At 43.7% G+C, this 22,887-nt stretch overlaps 1 protein-coding gene across 2 annotated transcripts in view; it reads left to right on the plus strand.

Moving 5' to 3' along the window:
• The window catches only part of CPEB4 (cytoplasmic polyadenylation element binding protein 4), a 146,506-nt gene that overhangs the window by 102,873 nt on the left and 20,746 nt on the right, over positions 1–22,887 (plus strand). For both annotated transcript variants that reach the window (XM_089672995.1, XM_089672996.1), the window contains 2 exons: positions 9,320–9,493; positions 20,578–20,667. In XM_089672995.1, coding sequence (XP_089529121.1) covers positions 9,320–9,493; positions 20,578–20,667 — 264 coding nt within the window. The remainder of the gene's footprint in view (positions 1–9,319; positions 9,494–20,577; positions 20,668–22,887) is intronic.

Below are 22,887 nucleotides of genomic sequence, written 5' to 3' on the forward strand. Positions count from 1 at the left end.
CAAGCAGCATAAACAAAGCATGGGACAGGCTACCCAGTATAAGCACTAGTGGTTGACTGATACAAAGTAGAAATAAAAACCGTTTCTAGGATCTCTGTTGCTAGTCATCTTGAGTTGTCAGGTTTTATTTAACGTGTGTTGCCATAGTGTAGCCCATTTGTTTTAACTAGGCTTCCAATGCACCGCAATTGGCCATTTAAGTCACCTTCATCTTTTTAATTTTTTTTTCTAGCATACTATGACACACTGCAGCTTAGGTGAACTGCAGCTTAGGTCTGTTGTCCATTGGGATGGCATTCAAAATAAAAGGCATCATACAATGGTTTGTGAGTTGCTGTAATTTGTAATGTGTATTTTTTTTTTTAAATTGGTTAATCAGTTGTAAAGGCAAAGTACTACCAACATTTTCAAGTCCAATTTAGGGCCCTTTCTCAACATCATACCCAGTAAGCCTATGTTGGAGAAAACAAAGAGGACCTGTGTAGCCACTTCTCTTTAGCTTAGCATGTTAAAGCTCTTATGCTTGAGCTGAAGCTTTTCATATTGTTCTCTTTGTAAGCTCTGCTGTCAATATGATGTAGTATAGGGAGCCGTTAGACGCATAGATGTTTTCAGGATGTTTGTTCAAAAGCTTCTCTCCCGTTGAAGAGAGTGTAGGTAAACATGTCAGCTGTATTAGTCACTTCAACAGTTTTTCAATTAAAGACAGTAGCCAGCTGTTTTAATTAAGTGTGATTCTTTGTACCATCATTTAAAGCTGAACGTAAGGTATGATTTGCATTGCATGCAGTAGTTACATTGGTCCAAGCTATACCAATGTAAGTATGCATATTCAAAAATCAAATACAAATGTAAGTATAAATATGTGGGACCACTGTGAAAGCAAGAAGTCATTGTAGTGGCTGCCACAGTGATCACCACAGACTTCTGGGTACTGTGCCAAGCAAATACCCTGTTGCATAGTGATTGCATGGTAACCATCGGGTGTTCTCTGATTGGATGAAGTGCAGATTGTGACATCACTGCCCCCACCTCGTCCAATCAGAGAGTACTTTAAATTAAATGAGAAAAATGCAGTACATTCTCTAAATGACAGCTGTGCTAAGCAAGTGACCCTCTGTGGTATCTATGCAGCAAGGCATCTGCATGACACCCGGATCACATTGCTCACTATAGTAACAGTGACTACAACAGTGATTCTTCACTTCCACAGGTGTGACATATACACATATTACTTATGTAGTATATGTATACATAGTAAGATCATTATTTCATACACCATACCTGGAGTTCAGCATTAACAATTCACAGTATGCACTATGAAGTAGATGGCATAAAGAGGGTTCTAAACAATAGGACATTAGTGGGAACTAATCTAATCCTTTTATGTATGTCAAGAAAGGAGGAATGCATGCATTGAGTGTGAGTGCTCCTGTGGCTACTTAGGGGATATCTTCTACATTTTCTCCCTATGGGGGAAATGTGTGCTTGGGGACAATCAGCTAGGATGCACTGGAGGTTTTTTATGAAGTTACTGTACATGCAAGTCATGCACTATCTATATATATATATATATATATATATATATATATATAGCTGTGTTATGCTAAAATATGAGTTATTTGTTTGAACAGTTATGACAGATTGCAATAAAAATGTAAATATGCAATATTGAGAGAAAAGGAATGTAGGATAATCATGTCCACGGTACTTCTGTGTCCAGCAAAACCTAACCATAACTACATTTTAAACGAAGCGCAGTATTCCAACTACCCCTGCTCACCCTCTGGATTACTATTGTATAGTGGAGAACCCAAATCATGACTTCTATTTTCCCGCAGGATCCTCATCTGCAATAAGGCTAAATCATGCGTGTTCCTTTTGCAGGTGCAGCAGAAACATTAATCCTTAGTGGAATCCCAGTCCAGCTTGCTAATGCGTATGCCAAAATCCATTGTAACAAGTTACCATGTATTTAGATGCGACTCAATTTAAAAAAAAAAAGGGGGGGGGGAGTCATGCACTACTTTGTGAGATTTGAAATTAATGGACTGACCTAAATGCAATACACAGAATTGTGCAACAAAAGGTGTATACAGAACCTATTAGTTCATAGCAGAGAGTGGGGTCAACACCTAACCATCTACAGTCTCAAGAGTATTCTATTCATTTCTATGGAAAAATTCTGCTCATGCATGACCAGGGGCAGACCTAAGCACTGTAAAGGACATAAAGTCAAAGTTCGGGGCAGCCCATGGATGTCCAATCTTGGAATATTAACACCTGGGGCCTATAAGGAAGTCTGCCATTACTGATCCTTCCTGAAAATTCTAGTTCCCAACCATTATGTCCCTCTACCACAGAGAAGGACAAATCTCAGGAATTCGGCATCCAGTGCTCCTTAAAAATTGTAGCTGGCTTCATGTTGCTTTTGTTTTTTTCTAGCTGATGACAATAAAGTTGGCTCCTGACAAAAAATTCTTCTGGCTCCAGCATTGGACAGACTGGTTCATGTTATCATTCTTAATTTGTCTACCACCGCTGTACCATAATTACCCTTTTGCTTCAATAGTCTGAATCACTGACCTGGAAAGAATTTGTAGATGAGGGTTAATGACCTTTCTGATCTGCATGTTTGTTCTAGACTGGAAAAGTATTAAATCCAGTGGGTCAGTATAAGGCTCCATGTACACTGCAGCTGATAAACTCCCGTTCAGGAGATTCTCTGTGTTTTTTTTCATCAGCCCCCGTACTCACCCTAATGTTTTCCTGTGTGTCCATGTACACATCGTCGTTTACAGTCGTTCACAGGCAGTTGAGTTTACAATTGTTTTTTTTGAACGCGCCAAACTTGCATTCAGGAGTAGATTCTATGAGCGTTTCAGCGGGGTTCCCGCTGACAGCTGAATGTAAAAGAACGAATTGCCGCCAATTAAAAAATAATTTAAAGAAACGGCTTGGGGTCTCCCACGGCAAAAAAAAAAATGGGTTCTCCTCCAAAATCCATACCAGACCCTTATCTGAGCTTGTAGCCTGGGAGATCAGGCAAGGGGGTGGAGTGAGCGCGAGCCAAACCAGACCACATGCCCTCAACATGAGGAGGTGCTTTGGGGTAGGGGGAGATCCACCCCCCCCTAGCACCTTTTTTCCATGTTGATGGGGACTAGGGCCTCTTCCCCGCAACCCTTGCCGGTGGTTGTGGGGTCTGCGGGCGGGGGGCTTATCGGAATCTGGAAGCCCCCTTTAGCAAGCCCCCAGGTCCTGCCCCCTTCCCCACCCCACATGAATGAGTATGGGGTACATGGTCCCGCTACACATTCACAAAAAAAAAAGCTGTAGTGTGGGAAAAAAAGCAGGAGTCATCTTTTGACAAGTCCTTTAATAAAAGAATGTCTCCCGCGCCCTTTTTTTTTTTTTTTCTTCATTTTGGCATGGGGCGTCCCATACCAGAGTTGAAGGGTTTGTTATGGATAGGAGGGGGGACCCCACGCCATTTTATTATTTTTTAATTGCCAGCAATTTTTTCTTTTAAATTCGGCTGTCAGTGGAAACCCCGCTGACAGCTGAAACATGATGCATGCTTTTCACTACTAAAATACCGCATGACTTGATAAAATAACTTATGCGGTATTTTATTAGTCTTTTTTTAGTGAGTTTACTCTTTTTCAGTGCATTCTGGGCATTTGGGAGGGTCTCCTGAGGTTATGTTTTAAAAATGCTTCTAAACATAAACGCGGTATGCAGACGCAGCTGAACTGACATTTTTTAACCTACGTTTCCAGCAGTCAGTTTCCATCATTCAGAAGAGTTTTCTAAACGCCCCGTGTACATGAGCCCTAACAGCCTGGTATCTAACATCTTCATAAGGAGATCTGTAATGGCAATCACGGTTTTTCTCCATTTGAAGCAGAAGTTTGTTCTGCATTTGTTTTGCTGTATGTACTCTTTAATCATTGCCCATTGCAGACTGTTTTCATATAATAGTATGCTTTTGGTATTATTCTTGATCTGGAGTTGTCAGTAGTAGTGTGCATACTGAGCAGTGATTTTGTTGCCCCTTTCTGACATGGAAACCTGTGCCTTTTTCCTGTGGTTTGTAAATATTTACTCTCAGATCCCATCAGACCAGACCTGTTTGCATTAGACTCTACTAATGTCTGTTAATATCATACAAGACATCAGACTGGCAGAATTCTCATACACTCTGCACTTCTAGCATGCCGATGAGAACTTTCCCTCAATAGGAGAGGGATGAAGTCTGTTTGGTCTTCCACAGAGTATCTTAGTGGTGTGATAACTCATATACTTTCACTTTGTCATCCATTATTTCAGTTAGTTTGCTTTTATTATAATATACATATAGGTTTTATCTATTATAATATACAGTGTTTAGCATAAATTAGTAAATTTGAAAAGTAAGGTTTTGATCAATATCTCAGTGAACGCAAGAACAATTTCCAAAATTTTGACAAAACTGAGTTTTTTAATAGAACATTTGTTTAGCTCATTACATGAAATTAAGGTTAATAATATAACTTAGATTACAAAATCTTCAGTTTTACTCAAATTATTTAATTCAAAAATGAATACATCCCACAACAAAAACTACTACATCTAGTATTTTGTATGACCTCCGTGATTTGAAAGGATCAAGTCTTCTAGGCATGGAATTAATATGTTGGCTTATTGCAACATCTATCTTTCCATTGTTCAAGAATTACCTCTTTTAGAGCCTGGATGCTGGATGGAGAGTGATGCTCAACTTGTCTCTTCAGAACAGTGGCCTTAGGTGTGATGGTAGAATTTTCTTTTTCAATATAGAGCAGTACATCTGTGAGTTCATGATACCATCAATGAAATGCAGCTTCCTGACACCAACAGCACTCATGACCCCAACAGGAGGACACTGCCACCATCATGTTTCACTGTAGGCACCATGCATTTTTCTTTGCACTTCTCACCTTTGCAACGCCATACAGTTTTGAAACAATCAGTTCCGAAAACATTTATCTTGGTCTCATCACTCCAGAGTACAGTCCCAGTAGTCATCTTCTTTTTCAACATGGGCCCTGGCAAATTCTAGGCAGGCTTTTTTGTGCATGGGCTTTAGGAGAGGCTTCCTTCATGGACGACACCCATGCATTTAATTCTGCAGTGTACGCCGTATTCTGTCATGGGAAACAATCACCCCAATTTGGCTTTCTACTTTAGCTAACTGCAGTGAACTTGCATGGTGATTTTCTTCAACCCTTCTCATCAGAAGATCCTCCTGTTAAAGTGTTAACCTCCGTGGACAGCCTGGACGTTTCTGTGATATGGTTGCAGTTCCATCTTTAAAAAATTTTGTAGCACTTTTGCTACAGTATTCTGACTGATGAGTAAAGCTTTGTTAATCTTTTTGAAGCATTCACCTTTCTTGTATAAAGAAATTATTTTCTTTCTTAGGCTTTGTGACATTTCTCTTCCATGTGGTGCCATTGCTGACAGCATGAAATGGGAGGGGTTTTCTTTGAGTAACACCCTTTTATAATCAACTGTCTGCTGGACACCTGTTTAATGAATTATAGACTCACCTATAGTTGAATTATTGTTAATTAGGATTTTGTTGTCTACAATTTTTAGCTTTGCTCCTAAATCTTTCATTGAGGTGTTCTCATTTTTGCAACATGATCTTGAATTAATTTGTTAGGAAATACTTTTTTGTGTGTGCAAATTAACAAATCTTGTTTGCGGTCATTGGCCTGCATTTGTGGGATTAGTTTGTAGTACAGTGTCCAATAGAAAGTGTTGATTCTGAAAGGACAGTAAAGGTTTTCTGATAAATCTGTTGGGGAGTACTGTGCTTTATGCTGAGCACTGTACAACGCACAGCTCTGATTCATTTTCCAGTGCAATTTATATCTGATTGGTTGTTACTACTTGTCTTACTGCAGACAGTTTTATAAATAAGGTTCTGCATGTTTTCCCAGGGCTTGTCCAGGTTTTCCCAGAGTAGTCTGCTTTCTTAACACACCCTGACATGATGGTAGGTTCATCAGTTCCTGCACAAATTGGTCCTAGTATATCTGTGCATGTAAAGTGCATTCAAAAAGTATTCACTTCTTCAATTCTGTTATGTTGCAGCCTGATTCTACAGTTGTTTAATTTAATTTTTTTTCTCATTAATCTACCCTCAGTACTCGATATTGATAAAATGGAAACGGCATTTTAGATGTGGATGAATTTATTAAAAGGAAAAAACGGAAATACACTATATTGCCAAAAGTATTGGGACACCCCTCTAAATCATTAGATTCAGGTCTTCTAATCACCTCCATGGCCACAGGTGTATAAAATCGAGCACCTAGGCATGCGGACTGCCTCTAAAAAAATTTGTTAAAGAATAGGTTGCTCTCAGGAGCTCAGTGAATTCAAGCGTGGTAACGTGATAGGTTTCCACTTGTGCAATAAGTCCATCCGTGAAATTTCCTTGCTGCTAAATATTCCACGGTCAACTGTTGGTGGTATTATAACAAAGTGGAAGCAACTGGGAACAACAGCAACTCAGCCACAAAGTGGTAGACCACGTAAAATGACAGAGCGGGGTCAGCGCATGCTGAAGCACACAGTGTGCAGAAGTCGCCAACTGTGTGCAGAGTCAGTAGCTAAAGACCTCCAAACTTCACTTGGCCTTCAGATTAGCACAACAACAGTGCGTAGAGAGCTTCATGGAATGGGTTTCCATGGCCGAGCAGCTGCATCCAAGCCTTACATCATCAAGTGCAATGCAAAGCATCGTTTGCAGTGATGTAAAGCACACCGCTACTGCACTCTAGAGCAGTGGAGACATGTTCTCTGGAGTGACCGATCACGCTGCTCTGGCAATCCGATGGACATGTCTGGGTTTGGCAGTTGCCAGGAGAACAGTACTTGCCTGACTGCATTGTGCCAAGTGTAAAGTTTGGTGGAGGGGGATTAAGGTGTGGGGTTGGTTTTCAAGGGTTGGGCTTGGCCCTTTAGTTCCAGTGAAGGGAACTTTTAAGGCGTCCGCATACCAAGACATTTTGGACAATTTAATGCTCCTAATTTTGTGGGAACAGTTTAGGGAAGTCCCCTTCCTTTTCCAACATGACTGTGCACCAGTGCACGAAGCAAGGTCCACAAAGAGATGGATGAGCAAGTTTGGGGTGGAGGAACTTGACTGGCCTGCCCAGAGTCCTGACCTCAACTCGATAGAACAGCTTTGGGATGAATTAGAGCAGAGGCTGCAAGCCAGGCCTTCTCATCCAAAATCAGTGCCTGACCTCACAAATGTGGTTCAGGAAGAATGGTTAAACATTCCCATAGACACACTCCTAAACCTTGTGGATAGCCTTCCCAGAAGAGTTGAAGCTGGTATAGCTGCAAAGGGTGAGCCAACTCAATATTGAACCCTACGGACTAAGACCAGGATGCAATTAAAGTTCATGTGCATGTAAAGGCAGGTGTCCCAATACTTTTGGCAATATAGTGTATTTCATGTACCTAAGTATTCAGACCCTTATTTGGTACTTTGTTGAAGCACCTTTGGCAGCAGTTACACCTGGATTGGGGGATTCATTCTTTTTTGCAAATCCTCTCAACCTCAGTCAGGTTGGATGGTGACCGTTGGTGGACAGCCTGTCTCTCCAAAGATGTTCAATATGGTTCAAGTCAAGGCTCTGGCTGGGCCACTCTAGGACATTCACTGAGTTGTTCCTAAGTCACTCCTGTGTTGTTTTGGCTGTGAGCTTAGGATCGTTCTCAAGGTGAACCTTCGGCCCAGTCTAAGGTCCTAAGCGCTGTGGAACAGGTTTTCATTGAGGATATCTCTGTACTTTGCTCCATTCAACTTTCCTTCAACCCTGTCCTGTCTCCCCCCTGCTGCTGAAAAACACCCTCACAACATGATGCTGCACCACCATGCTTCACTGTTGGGATGGTATTGGGCAGGTGACAAGCTGTGCATGGTTTCCTCTAGACACAACATTTAGAATTGAAGCCACACAGTTCAATCTTGATTTCAGACCAGAATTCTTGTTCCTAGAAGACTAAGTGTCCTTCAGGCACTTTTTTGCAAAAGCGGTCTTTCATGTGTTTTTCACTAAGGAGAGGCTCCTGTCTAGCCACTCTGCCATAAAGCCCCAATCGGTGGAAGGCTACAGTAATGGTTGCCCTTCTGGAACTTTGTCCCATCTCCACACAGGAGCTCTGGAGCTCCGTCAGAGTGACCATCGGGTGCTTGGTCATCTCTCTTACTAAGACCCTTCTCCCCTGATTGTTCAGTTTGGCCAGGTGACCAGCTCTTGAAGAGTCCTGGTTGTGCCAAACATCTTTCATTTAAGAATTATGGAGACCACTGTGCTCTTGGGAACCTTCAGTGCAGCAGAAATCTTTTTGTAGCCTTCCCCGGATCTGTGCCTTGATTTTCCAAATCATGTCCAATCAATTTAATTTACCACAGGTAGACTCCAATCAAGGTGTACAAACATCTCAGCATTAATCAAGAGAAATTGGTTGCACCTGAGCTAAATTTCAAGTGGTGTTGCAAAGGGTCGTACTACTTATGCCAATGTGATATTTAAGTTTTTCCTTTTTCATCCATTTGTAAACATTATATAATTCTGTTTTCACTTTGTCGTTATGGGGTACTGAGTATAGATTAATGAGAAAAAATATGAATTTAAACAACTGTGGTATTAGGCTGCAACATGACAAAATTTTAAAAAGTGAAGGGGGTCTGAATACTTTTTGAATACACTGTATATATGCATGTGAGGTAAGGATCTTAGATTGCAAGCTACTTGAGTACAGGGACTTGTGTGAATGTACAGTAAATTAAGTGTTGTGCCCAGTACACACATACCAAAAAACTGGTTGAGTGAGAACCATCTGACTTTCAGTATGTGTGTACCTCTGTCTGTTCAACAGAAGTCAGTTTATACCCAGTCTAAATTGTTGACACTGTATTAATACCTGTAATAAACAAGATAATGTGTTTTTTCTATGTGGGCTTCACTTCAGATTTTTAAGTAGATGGGTTAAAGTGGAGCTGATTTCATTCAACCCTAAAGCCCTGTTTTGGCAAAATAAAATCCCATGGCAAGCATTGTATTTATTGGTGTTGCACTTTCTGCCAGTAGTGCGTACTGCAGCAAGACTGAGAAAGCAGGTTCACAATAGGGGGCTTTGAGTCTGTGAGACAAACATGTTATACAAACTTGTCACTTAGTGGAAAGGCACTAGTGCTATGTTTTATAATGAATATATATATGTATTTTTTTTTTTTCATCCAATAAACCATATGTTTTATGTCTTGTAGGCCAATCCTCTCTATTTCCAATGGAAGATGGCTTTTTGGATGATGGCCGAAGTGATCAAACTTTGCACAGCGGTTTGGGGTCACCTCACTGTTTTCCACACCAGAATGGGGAAAGAGTGGAACGATATTCCCGCAAAGTATTTGTTGGTGGCTTACCACCTGACATAGATGAAGGTGAGAACCCCCTACAAACATTTTTGGGTATTGCTATAACTTGGTGTCTTCTCTTTTGGATTTGATCACCCATATGTTTACTAAAGTTCTTTTAATACTCCAGTTTAAAAGCCTTCTATTTTAAACTGAAATTAGAGGACCTTGCTTTATACAATGGGAGGATGATGCTGCTCTTAGGAAAGATAATGAAGGATTGTTGAGAACACTGTAGTAGGGTGCCTGGACAGGTTATGGTCCTGGTATCTGGAAAGGAGGGTGACAACTCTGCTGTGGTTCTGAAAGATTTTAAAGTCATATCTGTTTTGTCTATGCCAGTGTAAGGCACCGCCCGGCGGGATCTCTAGTGACCCACAGAACGGGATTCCCCCAGGCGCGGAGTCTAAGCCCCAGTCTGCCTTTTCACCAGAGCCCCTGATGGTGGGGATGGACTTGGCGCAAGACTGAGGCCAGGTCTCGACCCCTGAGTGCACCCAACTGTGGTAGAGGGGTCCGCCGAGGGTATGTGCCAGGGGAGAGCCTGATGTGAAGGGGCTGGCAGGTCCAGACAGTAGTAACTGGATCCGTGCGGGATGAATGGATGACAGTATGGAGTATTGGGTGGTCAGTCAAGCCGGGTTGGTAACGGTGGAGGCAGATCAGAACAGAGCAGCGGGCAAAGAGTAAACGGGTCACGAGCCAAGGTTCAGCAACAGGAGGTCAAACAGCATAGGAGTAGGCAGAAGAGTAGTCAGGGACGAGCCGGGGATCAGAGCAGGAGGGCAGGGTCAGCAACTAGGTAACTTCTCACAGGAACAGATGGACAGGGAACTAGATCAACCAGTCATTGCATGGCTGGCTTAAATAGTGCGCCCTGTGCCGTCATTGGTCCCAGGCGCGTGCACGAGTGCGCATGCGTTGCTGCAATTGCCGCCGCAGACGCCCAGGACCTAGAGCCTGCACATTGGTGCGCCTAGGCAATCTGCGCATTTGCAGACCCGTGCGCCCTGCGGCGAGCCCTGAAATCCCTGACATTGCCCCCCCACGGGCAGCCTCCAGATGTCCAACTGACCCCTTTTCTGTGGCTGGTTTCAGAAAAATTCCCGAACAAGTCTTGGAACATGGATGTTTGGGGCCGGTTCCCACGAATTCTCACGAAAGCTTAATTCCCCTCTTCCTATCAAAAGCCCTCTTATTATCATCCTGGGCTTTCGCCATTGCCTTTTGTAACACCTTGTTGTTGGAAGAAAAAAAATTTAACATATCCTGCGTAGCAGGAACCGTGATCTCCGGAATCAGATCCGGCAAGAATATGGGGTGAAACCCATAATTCGCAAAAAACGGGGATTGCTTAGTAGTGAAATGACTCGCATTGTTGTATGCGAACTCTGCCAGCGGCAGGAGCGTCAACCAGTCATCTTGGAGAAAGGTGGTGTAGCATCTGAGGTACTGTTCTAGGGTTTGATTCGTCCGTTCAGTCTGGCCATTAGTCTGTGGGTGATATGCTGATGAAAAGGGCAGCTTAATTCCTAGGGTTTCACATAGGGCCCTTCAGAATTTAGACGTGAACTGAACCCCCCGGTCCGAAACAATATCCTTGGGAATTCGATGGAGCCTTACTATCTCCTTAATAAAAACTCATGCTGTCTCAAGGGCCATAGGCGTGTTTTTTAATGGTACGAAATGGGCCATTTTAGACAGGCGATCCACGATCACAAAGATTGCCGTGTGATCTTGAGAGGGTGGAAGTTCCACAATAAAGTCAATAGAGATCATTCTCCATGGCCTGTCGGGTATCGGTAGAGGTCGTAGTAGACCCCAGGCCTTGTTTCTGGTGGGCTTGTTTCTCTGGCAAATGGCACAAGTTTTAACATATACTTCACAATCTTTGACCATATTTGGCCACCAGAACATGCGTTGTAACAGTTCTAGGGTCTTACGTACTCCGAAATGCCCTGCCAATGGATGATCGGGGCAATAGCCCAGGACCAAGGTACGGGCTTCCTTGGGTACCACGATCTGACCCTCCTTCCACAAAAGTCCCTCCCTGCTCTGTAAAGGAACACCGGGTGGACTTGGCATTCCTACGGATGCAGTTTGCAACTTGGAACGGAGCTCGGATTGGAGGACTAGGAAATTCCCTGTAGACAGAATGGTGTCAGGTATGGGGATCTCTTCAGGGTCCTCAAACATGCGGGGAGCGAAGATTAAGCTTGGGTGTATAGCCCCCTCTAGCAGGTACCTCCACTCCTCTAGTGCCACCTTGATCGCTAAGAGTTCCCGATCCCCGATATCATAGTTCCTTTCCGCTGTGGTAAGTTTTCTAGAAAAGAAGGCCCCCGGGTGCATGAGCTCCTTGATGCCCTTCCTTTGAGACAGGACTGCCCCTACTGCGTTCTCGGATGTGTCCACCTCCAGGATATAGGGTAAAGAAGGATCCGGGTGGCTCAGGATAGGAGCTGCGGTGAATAATTTCTTCAATGACTCAAATGCTACCTGCGCTTCAGGTGTCCACTGGAAGCGAACCCTCTGCCTTGTGAGTTGGGTGATAGGGGACACCAGACCAGAAAAGGTCTTGATGAACTTTCTATAAAAATTGGCAAAGCCAATGAACCGCTGGATACCCTTTTTATCGGTGGGAACTGGCCAATCCAAGATGGCCGACATTTTCTGTGGATCCATGGCCACTCCTGTGGTGGAGATGGTCAGTCCCAAAAACGAAATGCTGCACTGTTCAAAACTGCACTTTTCTGCCTTGGCATACAGCCCGTGTTGGCGAAGTCGCTCCAACATGCTCCTCACTTGACCTCTATGTACCTCCAGGGATGGGGAGAAAATCAGAATGTCGTCTAAGTAGACGACGACAAAGACATCCAAATAGTCCTTGAACACGTCATTTATGAAGTGCTGGAAGGTGGCGGGTGCATTACATAGCCCAAAGGGCATGACCAGGTACTCGAAGTGTCCAAACCTGGTACGGAATGCTGTCTTCCACTCGTCTCCCTCTCTGACATGGACTAAATTATAAGCACCTCTCAAATCCAGTTTGGTAAAGACAGAAGACGACTTTAGTCTTTGGAACAGTTCAGGGACCAAGGGAAGAGGGTAGCGATTTTTAAACGTTATTTTATTCAATTCCCGGTAATCTACACAGGGTCTTAGGGATTTGTCCTTTTTCTCCACAAAGAAAATACCAGCCCCAGCTGGTGATGTGGAGGGACAAATAAACCCCTTACGGAGGTTTTCGTCTATGTATTCTTTCAGTACCCCCAGCTCCCGCTCTGACAAGGGAAATATCCGCCTAAAAGGGATTTCGGACCCCGGGAGAAGGTCAATTGGGCAATCATAGGCTCGGTGCGGGGAAAGAATATCTGCACCCCCCTTACTAAACACATCCAGGTAACTATGGTAGGCAGAGGGAATGACTTGAGTCAGTTCTGCATCCGCATCCACACACAATAAGGCCTGCGGAGCTGGGGAAGTCTTGGGGAAACAATACTTTTGGCAGTAGGGTGACTGGAACTGAATTGACCCCGCCTTCCAATTAATCTGGGGGTCATGGGCTCGTAACCAAGGGAGCCCCAGGATAATTGGAAACAAGGGGGATGCAATGGCATCCAGGCCAAGGAATTGCTGGTGGTGGGCCTCCACTGTAGTGCAGATAGGTGGGGTTTCAAGGTCTACTAGGCCTAATACGGGACCCATCGGCCAGGAAGATATTCAACCCACATTCCTTGGTTTGTAGGGGAATCTGCTGCTGGGCTGCAAAGTCTAAATCTATGAAGCAGCTACATGCTCCAGAGACAACAAGTGCCGTTGCTGACACGGTTCTTCCAGGAAGCTGGGGAGAAATAGGCACGGCTAGATAATTTGTGTTACTAGGACCATTAGGAGCTACAGCAGAAAAAACAGAGGCACACTTACCTAGCTTGGCTGGACAGGAACGCACCACATGGCCTGCTTCCCCACTGAAACGTTCCGGTGTGAGTACACGGGGTTCCGGTGGGGGTATTGAGACCACTGCTCCCACAGGAGGTTCCCCGGGGTTCCTGGCCGGGGATGTTGGTGAGGCTAATGTCTGAATGCGACCCTCCAGATATGTGTTATCCTCCTGTAGGGTTTTAACCCCTTGGGTGAGTGCCACCAGGTGTTGGCATATGTCATCCAAAGGGGAAGATCCCCTTCCAGGCTCAGTCATGGCCGTAAGGTACTGTCAGGCACTGCCCGGCGGGATCTCTAGTGACCCACAGAATGGGATTCCCCAGGGCGCGGAGTCTAAGCCCCAGTCTGCCTTTTCACCAGAGCCCCTGATGGTGGGGATGGACTTGGCGCAAGACTGAGACCAGGTCGCGGCCCCTGAGTGCACCCAACTGTGGTAGAGGGGTCCACCGAGGGTATGTGCCAGGGGAGAGCCTGATGTGAAGGGGCTGGTAGGTCCGGACAGTAGTAACTGGATCCGTGCGGGATGGATGGATGACAGTATGGAGTATTGCGTGGTCAGACAAGCCAGGTCGGTAACAGTGGAGGCAGATCGGTACAGAGCAGCGGGCAAAGAGTAAACGGGTCACGAGCCAAGGTTCAGCAACAGGAGGTCAAACAGCATAGGAGTAGACAGAAGAGTAGTCAGGGACGAGCCGGGGATCAGAGCAGGAGACGGTCAACAGGAATCAGGGTCAGGCAGGGTCGGCAACTAGGTAACTTCTCACAGGAACAGATGTACAGGGAACTAGACCTTACGGCAACCTGATCATTGCATGGCTGGTTTAAATAGGGTGCGCCGTCATTGGTGCCAGGCGCACGCCCGTGTGCGCGCATGCGTGGCCGCAATTGCCGTCGCGGACGCCCAGGTCCTAGTGCCTGCACATTGGTGCGCCTAGGCAATCTGTGCATGCACAGACCCGTGCGCTGCGGCGAGCCCTGAAATCCCTGACAGCCAGGCAGAAGAACAGGTTCACCTGAATGTAGACCTCCACAGACACACATAGTTTTCTTCCACCACCACTTGTTTCAGCTGTCAAAAGTGAAAAGCAAGTCTTCTGTAAGCTATGAGTCACTGGAGTCATAGCTCAAACAGGGCTATGAACTCCCCAGAGATGGTGCCGATTGGCTCAGTGCTGTCACATGTATTTTTTGTTGGGATGGTAGGGGGTGGGGTTAAAGTATATATGAGGGTGAAATGGAAAAAAAAGTCTGTAAATCTCTGCAATACATGCACATTTTACCTATGTTTTATCCATTTGTTGATCTGCTAGAAATGTATTTGTTGAACTAGGAACTTGTATTTTTTCAACCTGATTAACTATGTAACTGCTGTATATAGAATACGCTAAACTCTTAAGTACTGCTGTGGGCTGGCAAACGCAGCATTTATTTGTGGACTGCGTGGTGGCAGTCCTGGCCATTTTTTTTTTTTTGCTAAACTATTCAAACCCTCCCATTCTGTTAAATTCAAGACATAGACTCTAAAATTTCTGTAGTCTGAGATAAGAACTGAAAAAACAAATGGGACTCCTTTATCCAACATAGGGAGTTGCACATGACAGCTCTACGTTTCTGATATGATTTTTTTTTTTTGCACCCATCAGAGAGACATAAGAAAATGCTTCAATTGTATATTTAAAAAACCAAAAGGGAGCAAATAAGAAAAGTCTATTGTGAGGGATTGTATACACTCTGCTGCAAACCTGTAAAGCTACAAACGGACAAATCACAGGTTTGCTTTAAGAAGTTTGCACATAAGACCGGTCAGAATTCTTCTAAAACTGAGTCATCTGTTATGCGTGGTTATGTCCTTAAAATAGCACTTATTTGCATCCTTATGCCTAGAGATAGGATAGCTTGTTTTAGAAATACTTTAGTTCAGCAATCTTTTGTATATTTTTCTGGCTGTGGAAAAAATACATAACAATTACATTTGAATGGTTTTTAAGTTGATTAAACACAATACGTCTTCACTTTATTTTTCCCCATAGTAAAGCAGCGCTAACATCACAGCTTTCTCCTTCTTGGAAAAGCAAATGCTAGAATGTCTTTTGTGTGTATATAATAGCAGAGACTGTATTTGTTCTACCTGATTAGCAGGTTAGACGAAATGGCAAGAAAAGGCTTCATTAATGTATCTGGAGATTTCAAAATCTAATTTGCCCTTGTTAATGGAATTCCCATATCTCAGGAGGGTGAAAACGCTGGCAAGGCAACCATGAAACTAAAGAGCTTGTTTGAAATAGTTCTCCATTTTTGTTGTTTGGCCAGACAATTGTAATCAAAATTTATGTCAGTTACACTTTAATGGCTGATTTCAAGTGGGTGATTTTGTAGCAGAAGTTAATCGCTGCTACAAATCGCTAATCCCAGTCATGCAGTTAGCCTTTTAATTGTTAGAATCGCTGGCGATACTTCACCAGCATTGGGTTGTGCTCTGCTATAAATCACTCTTCTTCAGCGATTTGAGAAACATTTGATAGCAATGCATTAAGAGCCACTGTTGCTTGCAGTTTTGCCACCGAGTTGAAACACTGCTGAATCTTAACCTCCCTAGCGGTCTGATTATGTCAGTATTTCTGTGCTCAAAGCGGTACATTATTTTCAATGGAAATTTGTTGTTCTTTTATTGTAGGCCTGTAATTCTTAGGAATAACTCACTGAAATCTGTCCGAACAAGAGTCTAGTAAACATCCTGGGTATGATAAAATTTGAAGCACAAAATCATAAATTATAATATAATAAATAATCATAAAAAAAATATAATAATAATAAATTGAATTCAATAATATAATCAAACCAAAAACACTGAAATTTGAAATAGAGCACCAAGTTCGCACATCACTGAGCAAAGTCGCAAAATCGTTTTCAGTGTCTGATGACAAATTTCCCCACGAATCATTATCACTCAATTCTGCAAGTGGTTCTAATTTACTATCACTGTTCTCTAGCTGGTCTAAAACCGCTTTTAACCTAAAGGGACGATTTTTGGATGCCATGGACTTTTCTCAGTTTCCAGGCAGAAAGAACAGTAAAAATGCAGGCAGGGCACAGGACAAAGCACTAGGGACAAAATGTATGTGAAATGGTTTGATACAGTAATGTTTTACTATGTGATTTTAGTGTATTGAGTGAATGTCACATTTTGACATTTTCGAATTTCCCTCCGGTTCCGTCTCTGTACGTCCCGACGCTCGCAGGGAACGGAACCCAGAAGACGGATGCTGGCATTGGCCGGAGGACAAGGTTGGGGACGCTGCAGGGGGGACATCGCAGGAGCGCAGGACAAGGTAAGTGATACAGGGATCACTGGAGAAGCGCTGCAGGGTATTCCCGAGTGTAGCTCAGGGTTACCGCTTCTGGCACTGAAAGTTAACCCCGAGCTACACTCGGGAATACCTCCAGGGAGGTTAATCAATGTGCGACAGCGACAAATCTCTTTTAAAAAGTTAGTGCAATGCACATGATATCTCCCCTGCACTGCCTGCCAAGTGCCTCTGAAAAGCCATCCACTTTGGATGGCTTTTCAGAGGGCTGGCAAGCACAGCCACATTTTGTAAACCTAGTCTTAAGCTGTGAATTTTACTACAAATAGCTGTCAGCTTTTAGCAGAGAAGACATACTAGGATTTTTACAGACTGGGGAGGACACTGTTGGGTATACAGGGATAAAATCAGTGCTGAATCAGTGCTTTGTTGCACATTATTACATTGTGTTTCTGCTTTGTAAATAAAAAAACAACATGACATCATTGGTGTTTTCTGTGAGCACTGGCAGCCATCTTTTGAATAGGAATAGCTCTGCCATTTCCACCCCTGCATCAATATATATATCATTTGGCTTGATTTGCATCTATGTGGCATGTGTGTTACATGCATTTTAGATACATTACCATTGAACTTTATATAACATGAATTATGATAAAAGATCATCAAAAATGTAGCAAACATGATTTTTTTTTTTTTTTCAATGCACTGCACCTTAACCACCTACCACCCGCCATATAGTCCAATGACGGGCGCAAGGTAGTTCTCTCATTCTGGGAGGACGTCATATGACGTCCTCCCATTCTCACCGCGCATGCACAGCTCAGGGAGCGCGCGGCGATCGGCGGTGCGCCGTGTCCCTCGGACACAGCGGACCACCGATCCACGGAAAGAGCCGAAGATGTCCGCTCAGTCATGTGATCAGCTGTGTCCAATCACAGCTGATCACATGTAAACAGGGAAATGCTGGTTATCGGCATTTCTCTCCTCATGAGCTGTCATGCTGACAGCTCGAGAGGAGAGTCGGTAATCGACATTCCGCGGAGAGGACATGTACACTGATCATCAGCGCACGGATGATCAGTGTGCCCTGATGATCAGTGTGGCCCCAGAAGTGCCACCTGTCAGTGTCCATCAGTGCGAGCTGTCAGTGCTGAACAGTGCCAGTGCCACATCAATGCCACATATCAGTGCCCATCTGAGCTGCCTTTCAGTGTCATCCATCAGTGCCAGTCAGTGCCACCTATCAATGCCAATCAGTGCCGCCTATCAGTGCCAGTCAGTGCCGCCTATCAGTGCCAGTCAGTGCCGCCTAACAGTGCCATTCAGTGCCGCCTATCAGTGTCATATATCAGTGCTGCCTATCAGTGCAGCCTATCAGTGCCCATCACTGCAGCCTCATTAGCGCACATCAGTGATGGAGAAAAATCACTTATTTACAAAATGTTATAACAAAAACTAAGGAAAAACTTTTTTTTTCTAAATTTTCAGTGGTTTTTGGTTTGTTTAAGAAAAAAAAACCCAGAGGTGATTAAATACCACCAAAATAAAGCTCTATCTGTCAAAAAAAATGACAAAAATTTCATATGGGTACAGTGTTGCATGACCGTGCAATTGTCATTCAAAGTGTGACAGCGCTGAGAGCTGGAAATTGGCCTGGGCAGGAAGGGGGTATAACTGCCCTGTAGGCTAGTGGTTAAGCATGTAAAATGCAAATGTGTTTATAGGGCCTTACAGTATAGCTCTCTTGCTTTGATACAACCGTGAGCTATTATTGCCAGGTTTTGTGAGCATTTGTTGCAGGTGCATGGAGGAGAGAGGGAAACAGGTTGGCACTAACATGATTAAGCTGCATATAAAGTAAAGTGTACATTTAATTAACAAAAAAAATGAGAGATCCTGCTGCCAGAGGATATATGCTACCATATTGTCCTGAGACTGCTGTTGTGTGCTAGCATCTCGGATGTGATGTCAGCAGCTTCCGCAGACTCAGAATTGTCACTCAAGTGACACTACAGTATTGCACTTCACTCCTCACATGGCAGCTTCATAAAGAGTTATGAAGGTAAGAGATGCTTGCCAACACAGACAAGTAATTAGACACTTCCACAAGAGTAAAAGGCTATCACTTGGTAGGAGGGAGGAGGCTGTGCTAGGGAACTGACTAGTCACTTGAAAGTTCAGAGTCACATTGCAAGTAAATTTAAAAAATAAAAGAAAGGTCCCTTTTTGTTGACATCATTCTGCTTTTCCCGATTTGGAAAATGTTTTTCCATTGGCTAACTCCAGCCAATACACAGTGCAGTTTGTACCCAGGAAGACTGAACAAAGACACAGACTGCAGTTCAGATTTCTGAAGGGAAAGTTGCTTTTTTACAAAGTTTACAGCTGCTATCTAGGGATTTCTAGAGAGCTGTGATATAAGTGCAAGCAACAAAAAAAAAACTCACCTCCAGGCACAGATACTGTTAGATGGGATATATGGAATAGCATAGATACATTAAAGTGATTGTAAAGGTTCAGCTATGTTTTTAAACAATAGCAAAACATCTGTTAATTACCTTCTCTGTGTAATGATTTTGCACAAAGTAGCCCCGATCTTCCTGTTCTGGGGTCCCTTGCCAGTGCACCTGGCTCCTCCCCTTTTATAAGTTTCCCCCATAGCAAGCCATTTGCTAAGTGGTTACTCATGCAGGCTCACTCCTGAGCGTCCTCTGTATGTCCATAAACGTGTCCATTTACATCCGCCTCCTCATAGAGCACAATGGATAGTCTGATCGGGTCCAAGTGAAAAACAAACAGGCGGACCCGATCGGTCTACCTGTGTGAAAGGGGCCTTAATTGTTAGCGTAACCTTAAGGTAAAATTAGGTTGTGTTAACCTAGGCACTAAGTAGTGTAACAATGACTTTTTCATATGCAGTTATTTGCAGTAAATAAAAATTTGAATGACATTGTGTTGACTAACGTGAGCATTTACACTATGTATATTTTTATTTTTCTTCTTCATGGGACATGTGTTTGATTCAGTCCCATGCAGCTGTACAGAAACAGATCACTTCTAATAGTGACCTATTGTTGGCTGACTGCTGCTGAGACCTGCAGGAGCTGCTGAGTCTGGGTGCAGTTTTAGGCTGAATTCACGTTATAACGGACAGTTGCCGGAGCGCTTTACCCTTTTGGCAGCTGTCCGTTCTTGCCTGTGGTAGGGGGCTGTGTGGTGTGCAATTCAGTGCATCACACAGCTTTTTCTTTGTTTGTTTTGTACAAACTTTACTTGAAGTGTATAAAATGAACTGCCAATGCCATCCAGAAAACAGTATCATAATAATAAGTCACAACAATCCACATGATTTGCCTTAGGTTAAAAATATGGTGTCTGACACTGCAGGCAGACTTTTGAAAGTTCTTCCTTCCCTATTCGTTGAGCCACTTAACCTTGAACAAAGGTGTACATGTGTAATATGTCGGCATGTGACCTGCACATGACTCACAAAGCAGAGAAGCAAGGAATATATTAATCCTGGAGTTTTCACCTGAGACTAGCATAGTTAGGTGGGGAATGTACATGGGATTTATTGTCCCACATATTGGTAGGATCGAAGATTTGGCATTTTAGAACCTATTGTGCTGCTTAGATTTGGCTGACAATGTGGTCTGCTACAAAACAAAATGTGGTGGGTTGAATATAATATGTATATACAGTATAAAGCTATGGGTAACTGTATGCTGTGCACTGCATTATTTAAGGCCATGCTGTTGCTTTGTAAATATTCCATACAGGTATTCATTTAGCTTTGAGAACATACAGTATAGTATTTGTATTCAATAATGTTTATTGTATCTATATGGTTTGTTTCAGATGAAATCACTGCTAGTTTTCGCCGGTTTGGCCCTTTGATTGTTGATTGGCCACACAAAGCAGAAAGCAAATCTTACTTTCCTCCCAAAGGTAAGCTAAATATAGTGACCAGTGACTGGTGTTGAAGCTCATTTCTGAAGATTTATTGGTGCTTTGTGAGTTTTATAGATATAGGCTGACAGAGGTAATGGCATAAGACGTAATGTCAAATCTGTGAGAAACTTAACGAGTTCTATCTGAACATGTGCAGATCAAAATGCAGATGCAGTGGTTTCCTTCTGCGAAAGCCACATGTCCAATTGATCAGTAGATCCAAAAATATAGATAGATGAAATTATATGCAAATCTGTACATTTTTCTGTAAATATGGAACTTGGCCCAATGCCTCACTGCTTCCTTTTGGTCAGTGATACTAACCATCATATAAAAGGATTAGTAATAAGGCTTGATAGGCAGACCCCAACCTAACTTTGCTGAAAAAAGTCAAGATTTGCGTCTAATTTTTATACTTATTTTAACTGCTCATTTTTGTGTCAACTTTACTGTAAAACTAAACTCTGGGATGGGATGGGCAATCATTGTCTAAATACAAGAGGCATGTGTATTCTTATTCAAATATTAGTTTGCTTTGTATATTTCTTTCAGATCTGTCAGTAATTTAGTGTGAACATTACCGCTGTACAGGAGTTTCCTGTGATAAAGACCAGTAACTGCTGCTGCTTTTTGTGCACGGTGACTGGTCTTGTATCTGCCCTCTCCTGTAGTTTTTGTACAGGCAGCCTTTAGTGGGTGGGAACTGCTGGGCCCCTCCCACAGCTCTGCTCTCTGCATGGGCTATGTACGGCATAGTGCTGATGTCACTGCTACATTATTGTATACAATGGGTCTGCAAAGGCATTAGATGCACACAAAGTGGATTTAGATTCTTTGTGGCTATTTTTTAATGTATATTTAAATAAACGTTTTTATGCCTGGAGTTCAACTTTAAAGCACAACTTCCAGGTTTCTTGTGATTTTAAATAGTTAGTTTGTTTGGACCAAGCTGGTCTTAATGAACTGTTTGCTTCCCTAAAACGTGCATGCTGGGAATGCTATATAAACTGCATGTAGCATAAGCTAAAGAACTGTCTGCATCTGTTTTCCGGCAGTAGGATGAGGACTCCTCTCCTGCTCCCAGAATAAAATTAAGTCTAGTTGAGCTATTCACAGGAAACCTTGCATTTCATCAGTGAATACAAGGCTTCTGATTGGCTAAGGTGAAGCTAGTAATGTCATCTGCCCATCTCTCCACCTATGCCCTGTATTCATTAATGAAATAAGAAAATCCTGTAATGGCTAAGCAGTGTGCAACCTGACTTGATTTTGTTCCGGGAGCAGGATGGGAAGTCCCCATACCATTGCTGGAACATGGCGCTGGATACAGTATGTAGTTGATGCTACGTACAGTTAATACAGCGCTCCCAGTGAGTGCATCTATCACAAGAAACCTGGAGTTAAGCTATGTGAGGATGGTGAATACCTAAAAGAGATAAAATTGTTGTTTCTCTTACGTTCATTGATGGACACAGTGGCTTCTTCTGTAACCTTAATGAAGCAGGATTTTTTAGCCCCACCTACAGGAGTAGGACACAAAAAAAAAGACTTGGGGCCTTCTATGGGCAGTCCTCTCTGGGTATAAAACCCCCTCTCTGCTATAGGTCTCCAGTCTTTTCTGCCTACTGTTTCAGGAATATGGATGTAAAGTTTTGCTGGGACTTGTGGTTCCATGGGCTGGGCAACGGGCTGGATAATCTAGGTCCAGTGGTCACCCCAGTCTGATCGCAGAGCGCACGCAGACCACACCAGCTCCGTGCTCACTCGGTCAGCTGTGACTATGCCCCAGGAACTGGGGTGGCCAGCAAGTTAAATGCCTCACGGGGACGCATATGACTGGGCGCTTTTAGTCTGTATAAGTGTACCCATGGCTGACAGTCCCCCCCTCCCCTCCTGTCCAGGACGCAGTACAGGGCACGGGTGCTCCCTGGGGTGGTCGGTACTGCGGGGTCCCTTCTCACCCAACACATCCCACTCACCTCCCTCCCCCCCTTCATGCACCAGCGCCCTGGAAAGGGTGTGGGCTTAGCTCGGGTACCTCATTCCTGGCTGGACCCCGGTAGTGTGGGCTTTCTCTCTTTCCCTCTGGGGCTGGAGGGGGCCCTGTCCTGCTGTGGGGGAAGGCGTCCATTGTTTGCAGGCCTGCCTGAATCGGGGGGTGCAGGGTGTGCTGCATGTGGCTGGGATGGCCAGCGGCCATGTTATTGTAGCCACAGT

Source organism: Staurois parvus, unplaced genomic scaffold (genome assembly GCF_062004578.1).
Source record: "Staurois parvus isolate SC_StPar_1 unplaced genomic scaffold, SC_StPar_1.0 ptg000133l, whole genome shotgun sequence".
Classification (NCBI taxonomy): domain Eukaryota; kingdom Metazoa; phylum Chordata; class Amphibia; order Anura; family Ranidae; genus Staurois; species Staurois parvus.